At 34.2% G+C, this 19,732-nt stretch overlaps 2 protein-coding genes across 8 annotated transcripts in view; one reads left to right on the plus strand and one right to left on the minus strand.

The window, feature by feature from the left end:
* Positions 1–19,732, minus strand: part of RUNDC3B (RUN domain containing 3B) — a 112,679-nt gene that overhangs the window by 89,576 nt on the left and 3,371 nt on the right. The window lies entirely within an intron of this gene.
* Positions 1–19,732, plus strand: part of ABCB1 (ATP binding cassette subfamily B member 1) — a 193,776-nt gene that overhangs the window by 36,750 nt on the left and 137,294 nt on the right. The window contains exon 1 of one of the 4 annotated variants that reach the window (XM_074266624.1): positions 3,126–3,155. The exons of the other annotated variants lie outside the window; for them this stretch is intronic. Within the exon in view, the coding sequence (XP_074122725.1) occupies positions 3,141–3,155 (15 nt within the window). The 5' untranslated portion in view covers positions 3,126–3,140. Of the gene's footprint in view, positions 1–3,125; positions 3,156–19,732 lie in introns of those variants that run through there. 4 annotated transcript variants of the gene reach the window in all.

Consider the following 19,732-nt stretch of genomic DNA (forward strand, 5'->3'; position numbering starts at 1 on the left):
CTTACAAATTCTATTTTCAAACAAAGTTTTTAAATCCCTTACATTGAACTAATTTCATTACAAATATTGGTTGAACAGTCTCTACCAACCAGGTGTCTACAAGAATGAGACTTCATTCTCAGCCTGGCTTGAACATCTTATAAAATTATAAAGGTAGCTAAAGATGATAAAAATTTACCATTTATTAACCATTTTTAAAAGAGAGGAAAACTATGTTTTGGTTTAGATTGATTTTTAATCCATGTGGTAGAATGTCATTATTTTTGAGTTCAAAATAGGGGAATTGGGTAAAACTCCAACTATGTTTAGAATGTTATACCATTGATAAGTGGCTAACCATTTGGCATTTATGATTCAGAGGGAAGGTAAATCCCTCTGAGAGTGAATTTCCTACTGAGTCATGGTTATATTGCAAGAAAATTGTGAAATTAAATCCTTTAATAGAAAAAGAAAACCCAAGAAACATAAGAAAGTAAGTTTTGAGTCACCCTGTTCTTCCAAGGCAGTAAACATTTCCCACAATGAATGAGAAGAGGCTGCTTCATCTTCATCTTGGCAGATAATGTGTGACTGGGCAATGTTACTAGCTGTCATTTTTACTATAACATGGGTGTCCAAAGTAAAAAATGTGAGAACATCATAGGTTCTCTCCTGAACACTATTTCTAGGGAAGTAAACTCTTTAAAACATTGGGTTGCCATCTTTAAAACTACTTTCCCTAGAATGGCATGTAAAATGTAGAAACTGAATAAGATGATATAAATAGATAGAAAAAGAGACATTTTCAGTCTCATGGTATATTTAAGTAGGCCTGGACATCAGAATTTTTAGGGTAATTTGTTATTAGCACTGGAAAATTTTTTTTAAAAAAAATACAAATCCATAATGGGATCACAAGAAATTAGTAAGCAAATGGACAAATGAATCATACTTCATTATTCGGAAACTATAGCTAGTTCCAAACACATTAAAACCCTCAATGTGCTTCCATATAATAGGGGCAGATGCTAAAGAAATAGATGATTTACTTGATTTTGCAAATGACAGAAGAGATTTAAATGGAGAATAAAGATAGTAAAGACTAAGGATTAAAAAACAAACAAACAAAAACAGAACAAGGACAGTGTGTTAACAAACCAAGAACTGAATAAACCTGCTGCTCTCTTCCACTTTTGTTAGCTTCTACCCTTGCCTTTTCCCTCAGGATACAAACTACTACTATTTAAGGAAAGAAATTAACAGAGATATTAAATTTCCATGGCACCAGGCCTCCCAAATCCCTGTCCAACACATTACAGCAGTGCCATCACTAGTTACAAGTCAGTTGGTTCAGAAATTACCTGGTTACATATAATTACTTCTAAAATTACTTAGATCTTTCAATTGTGTTTACAGCTGTCAGCTCATGGGAAATGAATTCCATTTACATATGGAAGATACCTCCATACATTTTATCAGTCTGATTCTCAGAACAAGTCGTAAGATTTTGAAAAGCATTAGTACTGCCTTCTAATAAAAATGGAGCAGCTATTTAGGGGCTGAAGTGTGCAAAAATCTACTACAGTGTGGCCTACATTTTGAACCTGGTGGTATACATTTTTAAACATGCAATTACTGGGAGCTCAGATTTAAAATCATAAAGAAATTCAGAAATGCATTATTTCTTCAGTCATGTGGATTACCTAAAGCACTTAGCACAGCATCTGGCATATAATAGGGGCCATATAAATGATAGCTAATATTATTATTGTTGAAATACAGGTGAGTGAAGAGTTAAACAGATTCAGAGAAAAGGAAAAAAAGGTGGCTCCTGAGAATCTCAGGCCTCCAGCTTCTACAATTCTGTACTGCTCATCAGGGGATTCTCTATGAGGCTTTGCCAAGGGCTCCTTGCTGCTTCTATAAAATAGCCATAGTAGAGACAAGGTCCAGCCTGCATTTCCCAGCTAAATCAAAAGCTCTTTAAAAATGCCTTAGGAAACTAAGATGGTGCTGGAGACTTATCTAGGTTTTGATAGACACTCAATCCTTAGATTTATAAAGGATGACTCCCTTGTACTGGGAAGACAACTAACCCCATGGGTTATCTTCTCAGAAGATTCTTTTTCTAAACTAATTTTTTCAATTATCAAGCATTTATTTTTCTCCCCTCCTCCTTTCTCCTTTCCCTGAAAAAAAAGAGAAAAAAGAAAAAGAAAACCCTTGTAATGAATATGTGGTCAAAAATATATATAGTTCCCAAATACCATGTCCAAAACCATACCTCTTTCTGATTGCTCCATTGTTTCCTTATTAGGAGAATTAAGATTTTTATTATCAGTCCCCCCTAGAACAGTGGTTGATCATTACTTTGATTGAAGTTCTCAAGCCTTTCAATCTTGTTTGTTTTTTTACAATCTATAAATGGTTTTCCTTGTTCTTAGCTAGCTGAGATTTAATAGACCCTCTAAATCAGGGACTCAATCTTTTCTGTGTATTATGAACTGACCTCCTGGCTATCTGGTAAAGTTTATGGATCTCTTCTCACAATAAATTTTTTAAATGCATAAAATAAATACATAAGATTACAAAGGAAACCAATTGTATTGAAATATAATAACCAAAATATTTTTTAAAGTTCAAATTCAGAGACCATAGATTAAGAACTCATCTAAGTAGAATAGTGAACACAAATGCTTGCATAATTTAAAAGTATTCAGTGACTGAAAAAAAATCATGAATGGTTTGATGTAACCCTTCAACATCTCTGTGATCACTTTGCTGCTTTGGGAGTGCTTACTTTAGGTTGCTATGGTTTAAATGAAGCATTTAGTGATGAGGTAGAAAGTATCCAGAGCAAGGCAACCAGGAGAGTTAAGGACTTTTCATTTCTGCCATAAAGAGAGCTCTTTGAACTGGGGATATTTGACCTAAAATAGAGAAGATTTTGGGGACACGGCTGTCTTCAAGAATCGAAAAGGCTGAAAAGTGGAAGAGATTTGCTCTGTTTGGGCTCAAGAGGAAGAGCCAGGGACAATGGGTGGAAGTTGGAAGAGACGCAAACTTGGACTGGATATCCTCCCAGAGCTCTCCCGTTATAGATTGTACTACCTTGCAAGTGACAGGCTCCTCTTTACTGGAGGTCTTCAAACAGAGGCTAGATGACCACTTCTCAGGTATGTCCTCGGGGAGCTGTGAGTCAGGCTACATGCATGTGGAGGTCTCTACTATTCTAGTACTTGGTAATATTTAAATTTAATTGAACTACTACCTCTGATAAGCTAAAAGTCAGGATAGACACGGGCTAGTTAATTCAACTATTCTGATATACAGATATGTGTTTTGTTAATTGTTAATAATCAATGAATAACCACCCAACAGGTCCTCTATGGAACCTAGGAGACTGTACAATATTCTTAATTTACATGCTTTTATTGTTACTATAGAAAGCTTAAATCCTTGGGGCACCATCATCCAATAGAGAGATTATAGCCATTCCCTGTGTGCCTTTTAATCACAGTTCCCCAAGAGGGTGAACAGAAAGAAAAGGGGAAAGGAAGTCACAACAAAGAGATGAAATAAAAATAAAGAAATGAAACACAAACAAAAAGATGAAACAAACTAATCTTTCTTCTTGATAACAGTCCTGATGTTTACTGAGAATAAAGGCAGAGTTTCTAGCTCAAATAAGATTTGGGGAGAATACAAATTTTAGCTATTCTTAGTTTTCCTTAAAGTATGGATAAGAGATTGTCTCTAGAAAAACACATATGGTAAAAATGCCATGAGTTCAGATTTTATTTTGGAGGCAGGAGAGAAGGAAAGCCACCCTGAGTTAAAAGAGTGAACAAAGAGTATTGTTTAGATGACAATTTCTGTTTCCTCCCCACCTGTTCCATAGCCCTGGTGGTCCTAAACTTTATTTATTTCAGAAATTTTATTTTATCACTTTACCCAGCGATGCTCAGGCTCTGGATAACTGATTCATGCTAAGCAAACACATAGGAATCTTATTCATAAACAAGAAATCACCATTTATTAATCTACAATAGAAAACATTACTTAAAGCCTGGCATGTCCTTATGTAGTAGCCATTTCTAATTCAATTAAACAAGCACTTATTTATCTTTGTGTGCTTGGTGAGGGCACCCCCTTCTGGGTTACTAGTGCCCTAGGAAGCCCAATTAATAGCAGAATATTATTTGGTGAGCATGAAACAAAAAGGAATTGAGCATTCTTGATTGTTGTTTACATCAAGTAATGGAAGCCTTGATAAAAATTCATTCCTGAATACACATACACACCACACACACACACACACACACACACACACACACACACACACACACACTATAGCAATTGTGCATAGCGATCATTCAAATAAGATCCTTAATCTCTAGACTCATCTATAAGAATTCAAGATGGATCACCTACTCTGTTTGAATTTGTCATCATGTTATTCTTCCAATATATCTTTTCTTTTTTTTTTCCCCTGAAGCTGGGGTTAAGTGACTTGCCCAGGGTCACATAGCTAGAAAGTGTTAAGTGACTGAAATCAGATTTGAACTTGGGTCCTCCTGAAATCAGGGCTGGTGCTCTATCCACTGCGCCACCTAGCTGCCCCCCAATATATCTTTTCAACATAGTTATAATATCTAATTTAATAATTCACCCTATTATCACCTATAATCATAATCCATAATTCATTGACTACTAACAATTAAGGAGATACTCTGATAGGCTATACATGAGAAAAGAATACTGAATTTAACCTCAAGAGACTTATATCTTATCCCTACTATTAGCTGTGTGGTCATATGTCCACTAAGCCTCAGTTTCCACACCTGTAATTGACAGTAATGATACCTGTGCTATATTTCACAAGGTTATTGTGAGATAAGGTATAAAACCATGAGCTGTCACATAGATTATTACCTTCAAAGTTGTCTGGATCTATTCCATAGCCCAAATTGTTCTAAGCTTTACTGATTTCAAAAATTTTATTTTATCACTTTATCCAAGAATGATCAAGCTATGATAACTTATTCATTCTAAGTAAATACATGGGAGTCTAATTCATATACCAGAAATGGCCGTTTATTATTCTACAACAGAAAACATGAATGAAAGCCTGGCATATCATTATCCAGTAGCCATTTCTAATTGAATTAATAATCTTACTACAATGATATTGGTCTCAAATATCTCCTTGCGGTCCTACATCTTGGGATAAACCTTAAAGCACTCAATAAATGCCAGCTAGTAACTTATATTTTACACAGATTATGTCATCTAACCCTGACAACAGCCCTGTGAAGGAACAATTAATACACATTGTTTGATCCCTGTTTTGTACTTGAGGACACTGAGGCTCAGGAAAATTTAATTGACTTGCTTAGGGTCACATCAACAGCAATTCTCTGAAGTGGGGTTTGAACACGTCTTTCTTGCTCCAGTACTGCAATGAGTCTGCTATATCAATTATTATCTTCTTGTTGGGGCAATCCTACCTACTTTAGTAAGGAGGCTAAAGGAGAAATTACTTTTAAAGAAATGCCTATTTATGTCAGAAAAGAATATCACCTACAACAGCCTTTTAGAGGAATTGCTTTAATTAATTAAAAAAAAAAAACTTTGAATCACCATGTCATTATTTGGTTAGTTACCCTCTGAATAGTACTTTCAGAATGGTTGATGATTATTTTTCTTAAATAGTTGGAACAATTTTAGTGCTCCTCCTACCTCCACCTTCCTCTTAGTGGGAGGATGGGTAAAGAAAGAAGAAAAGGAAAAGCAATATGATTGTCATGATTAATTTATTTTGCAAATTCCCTTCCTTAAAAAAAAACTGTTATCCTACTGTAGAAATTTTTTCCAAAGTATTGTGAAATGTATTTATACATTTGAAGACTTGTAAAACTTAAAAAAACCAATGCTCTCCAAAATTAAATGGCACATTGAAATGTATGGAAGCATTATTTTATATTGGATAAAGAGTCAGCCCTCAGAGTCAGGGTTCAACTCCTGTCTTTCCTCCCCAGAAAACTCTGAAAGACTCCATCATCTGCTATTCTGCACTGGTAGATGCTATTTCTCCACCAATGAAATCACATAGAGGGTACAAAAGAAGTGTAAAATATATAATTAGGTGGTGCAGTAGGCAGAATACCAGTCCTACAGTCAAAAACACTCATTTTTAGGAGCTCAAATTTGGCCTTAGACACTAGCTGTGTGACTCTGGGCAAGCCACTTCACCCTGTTTGCCTCAGTTTCCTCATCTGTAAAAAAAGCTGAAAAGGAAATGGCAAACCATTACAGCATCATTTCCAAGAAAACCTCAAATGGGATCACAAAGAATCAGTCACACCTGAACAACAAATAAAATAAATGCTTTAAATTATCATCTCACTAAATTTCATTTATGAAATTTTTATTTCTTGTAGCATAATAAGCAACTACTCTACAAAGAGAAATTATAGATCAGAAGCTAAGTCTTATTTATGTTCACATTTCTCCCAGAATATTGTATGTACAAAATTGCAGGGCAAATGGATCAGTGTTGACATAAGAAATAATCCAAAAACACATATTCTTAAAGGCACATACAAAAAAGTCAAGCAATAAATGGTGAGGATGTCACAGACTCCATGAGTAAGTGTTCTGCTTTGGATTTAGTTTTCTAGTGTGGAGAACTTTTATAAGTCACAAGGAGAGATAGAATGGCTTCCAAGAAGCCTAAAGGTATCTTTAAAATCAAAGAAAATGAAATCCTGTACTCTTCCTGGAGCACACAAGGCATTTTCTATTGCAGGAGTCCTGGAATAGGAAAGTACACTAATGAATGGAGTTACATTTATTCCTTTAGGTTTGGTATAGGGTAAAGAATAGAAAGAGGTTAAAGGGTGATCTCCCATTCTATGTAGATGATACTAGAATAGCCCACAGGATCTATATCAATTAAGCTGTACTAAAATCTGCAGTAAAAAAAGAGAATTCCTCTATATTTTTATGTGGTCCATGTAAGCTATTCTAATAGAGACCAATTTAAATACTAAAAATATGCATTCTTTTCTGCAATCTGGACAGAGATGAAAGGTTTTTTTTAAGATTCTCATGATCTTTACAATATTTTCTTATTGAAAAAAAATATTTCCCTACTACCTTCAATAGCTAACTATGCCTAAATCAGAGATTCTTTAATCATCCTAGTGTGATGGACTCCTTTGGCAGGGTTTGTGAGATTGTAGACTCCTCTGAATAATGCACAAAAATAAGATTAGAAAGGGAACTAATGATATTGAAATAAATGATCAAAATGTTTTTTAAAGCTAAGCTTACAGATCACAGGTTAAAAACTTCTGACTAAATTAAAGCCTTTGTTTTTATCAAACAAAAAAATTTTAAAACATTAAAAGTTAGAGCCTTGAGTGAGGAGTAATAATATTAATAGCCAGGACAGCTAGATAATATACTGGGCCTGGAATGAGAATGACCCCTGTTTAAAATCCAGCCTCAGACATGACTTAGGCAAGACATTTAAAACTCCATTTGCCTCAATTTCCTCAACTGCAAACTGAATATAACATCAGTACCTATCTTGCAAGGTGGTTATGAGGATCAAATGAATATTTATAAAACATTTAACACAGATCCTGGCACTTGATAGGCATTATATAAATGTTAGCTAATATTAAAAGTAGTAGTATTTGTTGGATAGTAGAACTTTAAAGTTTACAAAGTGCTTTACCTTATTATCTCATTTGATCTCCAGAATAGCCCTCTGATAATACTTAGAAGCAGCATTATTTTCCTTTTGTTGATAAAGAATCTGAGGCTTACAGAAATTAAGACATTTCATTTTTAAGCACCACCATTTTTTCCTCCCATAGTTTATTGTCAATATCTCACACATGTTGACATATTTTAACTCAAAGATTCTTGACCTTTTTAATATCCTAGATCCCTTTTGGCTGTGTGGTGAAGTTTAGGAGACCTCCCTTCTCAGAATAATGTTTTTAAATAATAGAAGGAAATTTAAAAATTTCCATTGGAGCTTTGTGAAAATAAAGAGCTCCTCCCCCCATCCAATTCAGGGCCCTTTTTGGGTCCATAGATTCCAAGTTAATAATGGCTGATTTAACAACTCTTCTATTAGTAGTTATTCTTGCCTTTTTTCAATCACTGAACACACACATACAGACACACACACACACACACACACACACACACACACATACACACATCACAGAATGACAGTTCTCAAAGACACAGTAATAGAAGTAAAAAAAATAATAACAGCATAAATTCAATTCAATAAACATTTAGCACTAAGTCCAACTGTGATGCCTCATTCTGGCAAGGAAATGACTTATTTCTTGAAGGAGCCAATGGAACACAGGAGCTGGCAAGTTCCGTAGTCCTCCATATGGCCCCTGTAACAGACCATGTCTAATTTCCAATGACCAATTTAAGTGCAGAGGAGTTTATTACTGGCAGGCTAGTTACATGGTGGTGGATTCTTTGGCTATGGAAAACCCCTGAAATATTAGTTGCTATTTTGTACTTGTAAACAAGTACAAAATGGCCTTCAGACCTATGCTTCTCCCATTCTATTTTTTCAATCATGTCTGTAGGGTAGTAGAAAAGGGAGTAGAGAGTGCTCCAAATCATAGTTTTTCGCCCATCTTTAAATATTGATGTATCTGTTGACACTCCAAATGTGAGATGGTCTAGTAAGTGAGCACATTACTGAAGGATCTGAGTCAAATTAATCTTGATATTCTTGCAAAGAATAAAAACTGAAGAGCAAGTGAGCCATCTTTCTATTTAGCTATAATGAGATCTCTTTGGATGAAAAGAGAGAACAAAAATGGTTTTATCATTTATTCAAAGACAACAAGGAAGGAATATCACCTCATTAGACACTGTCATATGGATTGCAAAAAATTAGTTATCAAAATAATTGCAGTTTCTATACCAGTGTGTATTTTATAGAAGGGTTTCATCTTAACCTTTTTTGTCATGGATCCATCTGTTAAAGCCTATGAAGCCCTATTTTCAAGAAGAAATATTAGATATGGGTAGCATAACTACACAAAAATAAATGAAACAGATTTTATGTCAACATATAGGAAATAGCTGATAACCAATTTAGGAATCATTTCTAAATCAGTAGTCTATATATAGTCAAACTACTGACATGTTAGAAGATGAAAACCAATATAAAGTTCAAAGAAACATTAAAATGATGTGAAGATATGTTGTCCAATTGAGACCAACTGTAACTTATTCTATTTAAGTAAGATGTTGATGCTGAAAAATGGGAAATGAAAAAAAAATAGGCATCAGCATAGATTAATTTCCATTTACCAAAGAAGTGTAACCAATATAAAATCAATTGGTTGAGTCTCATGGCAGAGTGGGTAAAGGGATGAACTGTAAAACATAAAAGACCTCAATTCAAGTTTCATTTCTGCAATATACTGTCTGTGGGACATTGAACACTTGACAATTTCTGAGTGTCCCAAGGAAATATCTAAGACTGAGTTGCATATGAGGCACTGTTCTACAGAGATACCTTGGATAGTGGATAGGATATAATAATAAATAATTTATGGTCCCAAACCTGAAGGACTATATCACAGGACATCAAGCATGTAGAAAAATGATTAAAATATAAAAACAGAATGTTTGATAGGTTTGACATAAGAAAGAAATACAACAAAAGTTCAGAGAAAGAAAAGATTATTTGGGGCTTTTAATGACCAGATGAGGTTACTTAGAAGTAGCTCTTCATAAGCTCATAAAGAAGGCAACTTAAATATGAGAGGAGAAACCACCAATAAAAGCAAGGAATTGAGGGGGAAAAGTCATTACCTACTTTAAAGGCTGGTAAATGGTCCAATTCAACACAAATAGACTGAGATGGGGCTTAGTGAATAGAATGGCTTGGTAGAGGGAAATCTGAAGGTTGGGAATACTGGAACTAATTATCCAGGCAAAAATAATGCATCTAAATAACAATGTTAATAGTAGAAATAGAAAAGAGGAGACTGAATCAAGAGACAAAATAGAGGTAGAAATGATGGATGTTGATTATTAATAGATTTGGAAGAAGGGAGAGGAGGGGCAAAGAGAACTCATTGATTCTGAGCAGAGATGAAAGATGACCAGGAGGTGGTCTATCTCACAGCTATTAAACTCAGCTTTATCCAAGCTAGATTAAATGCAAAATAAAAAAAATAATAATACAACTAATGTTAATTTGTGTTTTTTTTAAGCCAACATATCATTGTAACAAATTGCATTTATTTTTTGAAACTAACATTATTGCTTTAAACAGAAATAGGGACATCAAAAAATACAAACAGTTTTGGGGGAAATGAAGATGTTCAACTTTAGAAGTGTTGAATTTAAATTTAAAAGTACTACCAAGAGGAGATTCCAGTGGGCATTAAAAAGGTATTTATCTGGGCTTCAGGAGAACAATTATGGATAGAGATACATACTTGGGGGTCATCCACATGGCCATAACAGAATATAATCTCCTCTAGAATGTAAATTCATTAAAGGCACAGACTCCTGTATTTGTCTTTGGATCTCCAGGCACCTAGTACTGCATTTTGTGCAGAATAGTGATTTAATAATGTTTATTAAAAGAATGTCAGAGTTATTGAATCCGCTTACTTACAATATATGACCTTGTTTTTCCCATTAATGGAATTCAACTTTTGAGAGATGAGTTTAATTAGAGAATCTAAAACAGTAATAAAGGAAATATCTAGAGCTGGAATTAATATCATTTATCTACTATATCTATAGATTCCACATCCTTCACAGTGAGTATTCTGGAAGAAAAATTAAATTAAAAAGTATTCTACTTGCATGATTTCATACCCCAGGCAATTCTCAAAGACAATAACACACAAAAGAACTGCTAAGTTAGCATGCATTAGTGGATGCTTGTATATTGCAACCAAAATTAAAATTGGTAATTTAATTATGAACATTTTGATTGGTTTTCTAGTTTCATTTAATTTGATTCTCCCTTGAAATCTTTTTACTATTTTGTTTTTAAAATTAATTTTTTTCTCTTCATTTTCATTCAACAGTCTACCCTTTCCTTTCACCTTCATTGTTTATTCCTTTCTCGGGAAATTCTTTTGCTTTTTCATTTACTTAGACTTTTTTCCAGTATGCATCCAACCAAGATTTCATGCTTTTATATCATCAATTCTCATATCAAATGGAGCACATTATGGTAGTTGCTAAAGTATGTCATTCCTTGAGTCTTTACTGAGGCAGAAATAGCTGCCCTACATTGTTCTGGATACTATTAACATATTTCTCTATATTAACTCCTCAGTCATGACTTCAAGTCCTTTTGTTAAGTATTGGACATACAATACCGAGCAGCCAAGACCTGCATAATTGTTCCTAAAACCAAATCTTACTTTCACTTGCTGACCATTTGAAAAATTGGTACAAAAATCCTCCTTCCAATAATATCTTGAATATTTAGCACCGAGATATGTTAACTGAATAAAGCAGGCCATATCCAGCACAACGGCATCTCGTTTAGGTTGTGTATGCAGTTTCTGTTTATACATATATATATATACATGTAATACCCTTACATACAATTTTGGCTGGCTAGCCCATAAACACCATATTATAACCAAATAAGTTTTGGAGTGTGGGGTTGAAAAATACCTGGTTTAAGTCAATCAACTAAATATTTTTGATCCTTATTCTATAACCACTTTATAACCTCAACTGTCTTTTTAATGTAGATTACTTACAAGTCTACATCTCTAGCTCCAAATATTTTGTTCTACACACACACACACATACACACACACACACACACACACACACACACACACACACACACAGTTCAGCCAAAAACCTTAAGATTTTTTCCCTCCTAGACAGTTCTATACAAGTCTCAATTACAGACACATAAAATAATAGGCAAACCACTGATACTTCATTTTCTGAATAAGACCACATTTCGAAGGAACTGTAAAAATAAATCCAAGTTTGTCTTGCTGACGAGTTGTTTGATTGAGAACAATAAATTATATCGCCTTCCCTGAAAGAGGAAGCGAGGAAGGCGTCTATTTTCTTGTCTTGTCCCTATTCCAAAAGTGTCAGCCAAGAATCGAAGTTCCATCTGTGCCAGTCAGATAAGGATTTCAATCACTGACATACTCTATTTGATAGCAAAATTAGCCCTTAGAAGTGACTTATCTTATAAGATGAAGAGAGAAGGAAGACACAAGGCTTCAGAGAGTCCCTAGAGGTGACATTCAATAGGTTAAAAAAACAGCACCTGAGTCATTATGCAAAGTCAGAGGGAGACCAAGTTCCCAGGGGGAATAATAAAAGGAACCAGTGAAATTTCACCTCCCTGAACTGTACCATTCCCTCCCTGCTCAGGTTTTCAGAATTTCATAATCTCTTCTTTGTCAAATTAGTATTTTAATGTTTACTAAGCTTATGACACTTACCTTCTTAATGGATGGGATGGAATAAAGGAAAAGCATTTGAAACTCAAAAATTTTAAAAGATATATTAAAAATAAATAAAATTGTGTGGAAGTAGTGGTCCTGCATTGGTGCAGGGAATTCCCTATACCAATCACAGATTCAACTCAAATTTTGTTTTTATGTTTTATTGCACTCTGTCACTCTAAAGAACATAAGCTTCTTAAAGGTAGGGATTATAGTAAATCTGTGTGTCTTTAATGTTTGCTAATACCTTGCTTATTCATTTTGTCTGAGCATGTGATTTCATCCATGTGGGAAGCTCCTGGTATGGAAACTCCATCACCCACTATTCCTACTTAAGAGTCTTCAGAATTACTTAGGCCATAAAAAAGTTAGGCAACTTTTCCATTTTCACACAGCAAGTGTACCTTGAAGGCTAAATTTGGACCCCATTCTTTCTGACTACAACTCTAATACTCTATCCATATATTACAGTACCCCTCACTAGTAGGTGCTCAATAAATATTCACTGAATTGAATATTTAACTAAAGACTAGACAATGCAAAAACAAATGTCCTTCAAGAATATCAATAGAGCACAACTAGTTTAGATTTTTTCAGAGTTATTAAGTGATTTTCGATTTCTTATCTTAAAATAAGGGGACCGTGTCATGCAACATTGGATGTCACATTCAGTTCTAAGTCTGCCATCTACAATCTTTGTGGGTAGAAGGAATCTTACTAGTAAGTTCTCTAGTACCTCTAACCTACTTTTTCTAATGTTTTCTTTCATCATTTGTTGCCTCTTCTTATCATGTACTAACATTTCAAAAAGTAATCAATCCTTGGAATCTTTGGCTTTTTGAGTATTTTGTACAGCCACATGCCATTCCCAGAAAATCCCATCTATATACATCTACCTCATTCAAGTCATCAGATATTTCCATTAAGACTTGGCATAATAAAACTTCTCTCCATAGCAACAGTTGCTAGCTAGACTGTGGGATGAATACCAACTTGAAAAAAAATCACTTCATGGTCTTTTGTTAATTAGTGATGTTGAGCCATTTCATGATGGCATTAATATTAATTATCTTTCTATTTAGCAAATTGGTAAAATTCCAAATATATCAAGAACAGGCCTAAGGATAAAAATTAAGACTAATCAGTAAAGCACAGGTTCTTGTGGTTCAATTTAATTCAACTATTATTTATCAAGCCCTGTATGATGCCTAAGGCTGCCCTTGTGCAATTGACAGTCTCCACAATCACAGGTAATTAGTACAAAATGATACCTGGCAGCACCAGGTAAATAGCTAGGCCCAGCAGCCCCTGACAAAAGAAGTCTGAGTGAGATAGTACCCCTTACACCCCAGGACTAGAATTCAAATTTAAAAGAAAGGGAAAAAAGGCTTTAAAAGATGAATAAGAAACAACAACAAAAAAAATCTGACCATAGAAAGTGATTATATGATAGAAAAGATCAAAACACAAAGCCAGAAAAGTAAAACAATATTAAAACACCTATGCATAAAACATCTATGCATAAAACCCCAAAGAAAAATAACAAATTGTCTCAAGTTCAGAAAGAAATCATGGAAGAGTTCAAAAAGGAGAGAGAGAAGAAAAATTGGGAAAAGAAACGAGAGTGATGCAAAAGAATTGTGAAAAAAAGAATCTGCACCTTAGAAAAAGAAAACAACTTCTTAAAACAATTGGTCAAATGGAAAAGGAAGTACAAAAGCTAACTTAGGAATTGGGCAACTGGAAGCCTAATGACTCTATGAGATATCAAGAGTCAATAAAACAAAGGCTAAAACAAGCTTTGAAAGAATCCACCAATAACCTTAGGGAAGCAATCACAGAATAAAAATTTCAAGAAACATTACAGCCAAATTACAGAACTATCAAATCAAGGGGAAAATACTGCAAATGGTCAGAAAGAAACAATTCTACTATTGAGGAGCCACAATCAAGATTACATAGGACTTAGCAGGGGCAACATTAAAGGGTCAGAGTCATAGAACATGACATTTTGGAAAGCAAAGAAACCAGAACTATAACCAAGAATCACCCACCCAACAAAGGTAAGCATAATTCAATGAAATAGGCAGATTTCAGGCTTTCATGAGAAGATCAAAATTGAAAAATAAATTTTATCTTGAATATCAAAACCCAAGAGAAGCATAACAAAGTGGAAAGGGGAAAGCATAAGGGATTCAATAGAGTTGAACTATTTATATCCTTACATAGAAAGATGATACTTGTAAATATTAAAAACTATACCATTAATAGTATAGCCAAAATGAATATACATAGACAGAAGGTACAGATATAAGGTGAATTTGAGGAAATGACATAAAATCAATTAAGGGATGATAAAGAGGAGTACACTGGTGCAGAAGAAAGGGGGAGGTAGAATGGGATAAATAATTTCACATACCTCTTTAGGCACAAAAATCCTTTTACAATGGAGAGAAAGATGAGAGGATGAATGATGGGTATTGCTTGAACCTTACTCTCATCTGTACTGAGTAAAGGAAACAATATACAAAATCAGTTGAATATAGAATTCTATCTTACCAAACAGGAAGTAGAAGTAGAAGGAAATAAAAGGTGGGGAAGACTGATAGAAGAAAGGGTAGATTAGAGGAGGCAATAGACAGAAGCAAAACACTGTCAAGAGAGGAAAGGGTGAAAGGAGAGAGAGGACAAACAGGACAAAAAAAATAGAATGGAGGAAAATACACAGTAATCATAACTATAAATGTAAATGGGATAAACTCTCCCATAAAAATGGAAGTAGATAACAGAATAGATTAAAAACCAGAATCCTACAATATGTTATTTATAAGAAACTCACTTGAAGCAGAAAGACACACACTATAAAGATACTAGAGCAGAATCTTTTATGCTTCAATTGAAGTAAAAAACAAAAAAAGGCAAAGGTAGCAATCATGATCTCAGACAGACAAAGCAAAAGCAAAAATAGAACTAATTAAAAGAGTTAATAAAGGAAACTACATTTTCCTAAAGGTACCATAGACAATGAAGTAATATCAACACACAGCATAGATGCACTAAATGGTAGGCATGTACATTTTTAAAGGAGAAGTTAAATAAGTTACAGGTCCATAATCAAACAAGAGATAGAGAGCATTATGAAATATAGAATAGGTAGTTTTGATTATATTAAATAAAAAAGCTTTTGTACAAACAAAACCAATGCAACTAAGATTACATGAAACTAGAAAGGGGGAAAACAATCTTCACAGTAAGTATCTCTTCTAAAGATCTTATTTCTCAAATATACAGAGAACTGAGTGAAATTCATAAAAATACCAATCATTTCCCAATTGATATATGGTTAAAAGATATGAACAGATAATTTTTGAATAAAGAAATCAAAGTTATTCATAAAGCATATGAAGAAGTGCTCTGAATCAATATTACTTAGAGAAATGCAAATTAAAACAATTCTGAGGTACCATCTCATACTTATCAGAATGACATATGATGAAAAAGAAAATACTAAATGTTGGAGAGAGTATAGGAAAACTGGGACTTTAATGTACTGTTGGTGGATGAACTCATCCAACCATTCTGGAGAGCAATTTGGAACTATGCCCAAAAGGCAACCAAAATGTGCATACACTTTGATTAAGCAATACTATTACAACATCTGGATCCCAAAGAGAATAATAAAAAGCAGGAAAAGACCTACATGTATAGGAAAATTGTACATGGTGTTAGCAATATTATATGATGATCCACTCCAAATGATTCAGCTCTTCTCATTAACACAATGATTCAAGACAAGTACAAAGGACTAATGAAGGAAAATATTATTCACATCCAGATAAAGAACTGATGGACTCTACAAAGAGATAGAAGCATACATTTTTTCACTTATTTTATTATTATTTTTTTGCTTTTTTCTTTTGTTCTTTTTCTTCTTTTACAACTGTGATTAAGGTTGAAATATGTTTTACATGATAGCACTTCTATAATCTATATCAAATTGCCTACCATTTTAGGAAGAGGGGAGAAAGGGAGGGAGAAACATTTGGAAGTCAAAAATCTTGTAAAAATGAATGCTAAAAATTGTCTTGGCATGTAATTGGGGAGAAATATTATTTTAAAAAAAAGATGGGTAGGATGGTGATGAGGGGGAAATAGAACAGTATACTTCTTTTAAGCAGAGAACTGGGAAGGGAAGTTGACAAAGTGATAAAGAATAATTGAGCTAAGAGCAAAAAGTAAACCAGTGTAGAACAGTGCATTAGTAATAGACATTGCTAGGAAGGTAGGGTGACTAAAGATTATGGAAGGCCCTGAAAGACAGGCAGACACCGTGAAGACTTCTGATATGTGGAGACGCAGACAACACTTTCAGACTCACTTTGGGCCACTTTGACTGGAATATATGTGAAATATATGTTTTTGAGACGAGGATTGACAGGTTTAGATCTATATTTTTTGTAATCAATTTGACAATTAATGGGATGAAGTAGAGAAATACTGGAATTATTTAAGAAGCTTTTGAAATCATCTAGATAAGAAATGATAAGGCCCTAAATTTGAATCATGGTTGTTTGGGTAAAAAGAAGGAAATGGAAAGAAAATTGTGGTGGTAGAATCAACAATATTTGGCAATTGTTTAGATGGGGAAGATGATAAATTGACAAGTATTTGTTCGGTACTTACTATGTATCAAGCACTGTGGTAGATTCTTAAAATGAATGAAATCATTTCTATTTGCAATGAGCTTACATTCTATTGAGGAAAAATAAATAGATACAATATAATAAAAATGCATGCAAGTAGTATATATATATAAAGTAGATGAATACAAAGTCATTTGAGAGGAAAGACACTAAAAACTGAGAGCAGAGCAGGAACAATTCATGCAAAAGATGACGAAGGATGTCAACCTGAGTCATTAATAGAATGCAAGTATCCTTCAAAAAATAGGGAAGTTGGGAACCTAGTTAGAAATTAGGAGAACTTGAGGGGGACATTTTGGAAATTCTGGCATTGAAAGAGAAATAAATGTCTTGTAGGCAGTTGTTAATGTTAATCAACAAAAATATAGAGGAAAGATGCAAAGATAGAAAAAGGCTGAGGGAAAAAGGCTGTCAAGATCCTATTTAACTCAATAAATATCTAGTGATTTCCTATTATGTAGAGCAATGCTAGAGATAACAGGGATATTTGATACTCTCTTAAAAATGTCCTAGAGAAAGCAAATATTTTATTTACAAAACAATAGCAGCTAATATATATGTGTACATGTGTGTATCCATATGTACAGATATATGTAAATTTAAAGTTTGCCAAGTGCTTTACATTTATTATTTCATGTGATCCTCACAATAATCTTGTGAAGTAGGTGCTAATATTACACCCATTTTCTTATTTAGTCATTTCAGTTGGAGGAATGAATTGCCATTTCCTTTTCCAGCTCCTTTTACAGATAAGGAAACTGAGGCTAATAGGATTAAGTGACTTGCACAGGGACACACAGCTATTTTCTGAGGCCACATTTATTTATTTATTGAAGCTGGGGTTAAGTGACTTGCCCAGGGTCACACGCTAGGAAGTGTTAAGTGTCTGAGACCACATTTGAACTCGGGTCCTCCTGAAATCAAGGCTGGTGCTTTATCCACTGCGCCACCTAGCTGCCCCTCTGAGGGCACATTTAAACTTGGGTCTTCCTGAGTTCAGGTCTGACTACTCTCTTTACTGTGTCACCAAGCTGTCCTTTTGTCCATTTTTTTCAGACAAAGAAACTTAGGGCCAGAAAGTTTAAATGACTTGGCCAAAGGTGGCAGCACCCATTAGTGGCAGAACTGGATTCAGAACTCAGTTTTTCTGATTCCAGACCTCTTTCGAGCATTACCTGGCTCTCAAAATCAATGGAAAACAGAACACATTAGGAGAAAGTCCTAAGACTTTCAGGATTTGAAAATTATTTCAAAGGCAAGAAGCATAGACAAAATACTTTCTCTGACTGCTCCACTTAAGTCAAGAAACTTTTCAAAATGGCCCTAAATGGCTCTTCTTGCTCAGGACTTATCAGGACATTTAAGAAATAGGTCTAATTTCTAGAGAGGGAACATAAAGACATTTCAAATATAGCATCAACTCTGTTCTATTTAGGGTAATGGGAGAAATGTTTTGGCAAGCCCCCAATGAATAATCAATGTAACATGCAAACTCTCAACTCAATTCAAAAATAATCTATTAAGAGCCTACAACAAATATATATATGTTATATATACATATAATATATACATATATATATGTGTGTGTGTGTGTATACCATAATACTTAAGCTGCATATAAATTTATAAGGTAAAAAAGATACTTGTTTAAATGTTTTGCTGTTCATCATAATACACTATAATCAACAAGCAATCTAAATAAATAAATAGAGATCCTCTTTGCTCCTCCCATGTGGAAAATGTGCTTAATATAACTCCTAAAAACATTTTAAAGTGCTTCATTAAAATTTCTCCATCTCTTTCTTTCCTAATCCTGCTCCCAATGAAGGTATTAAGCAAAAGTCATAAAGCTCAAGGGCAGAAAAACCAGAAGTTAGGTTTGAATATCCCCAGAATAATAAAGACAGGTTTGACCTTTTATATGGCACATACCATGAAAGATCACCTCTAGATGCAAAGAATGTTGTGTTTAGCTAAAGATCTAGTGCAGAGCATAATCAATAACATGTTCTGCCAATGAGGAGCTTTCACCTTGTCTCTAAGTTACTTCATGTCTGAATCTCATTTCTTTTATTTCTAAAATTATAGAGTTGGACTAGATGGGACAGATTCTTAACCAAGACTTCTATGAACTTAAAATAATTTTTTTGATAACCATATTTAAACATGAGTAGCTTTTTGCATAATTCTGGCTTTATTTTATGCTTTGTAATCCTGTAGCTGATTATACACATTTATATGCATATATTATCATCTTGCATAATGGAAGGAGAGCAAAATGACATCACTATGTCAGGGTCAATGTACAGTATGTCAGACTGAAGCCAATCAAACCAATATGAATATGGAAGCCTGTACCACAGCTCAGGCACAAACTGTCAGTATGAACATTTGGGAAGGAGATGTCTCTAAATTTACCCATCTCACATTGCTTTTGAGCCACTGCAAATCTGCTTTGCTTACAGAGCACAGCACCTTCTTTTATGCAGGCTTTCCATGTTGGAAAGTCCTGTATCAGCATCTCCCATGTCTCAC

Source organism: Sminthopsis crassicaudata, chromosome 5, assembly GCF_048593235.1.
Source record: "Sminthopsis crassicaudata isolate SCR6 chromosome 5, ASM4859323v1, whole genome shotgun sequence".
Lineage (NCBI taxonomy): Eukaryota > Metazoa > Chordata > Mammalia > Dasyuromorphia > Dasyuridae > Sminthopsis > Sminthopsis crassicaudata.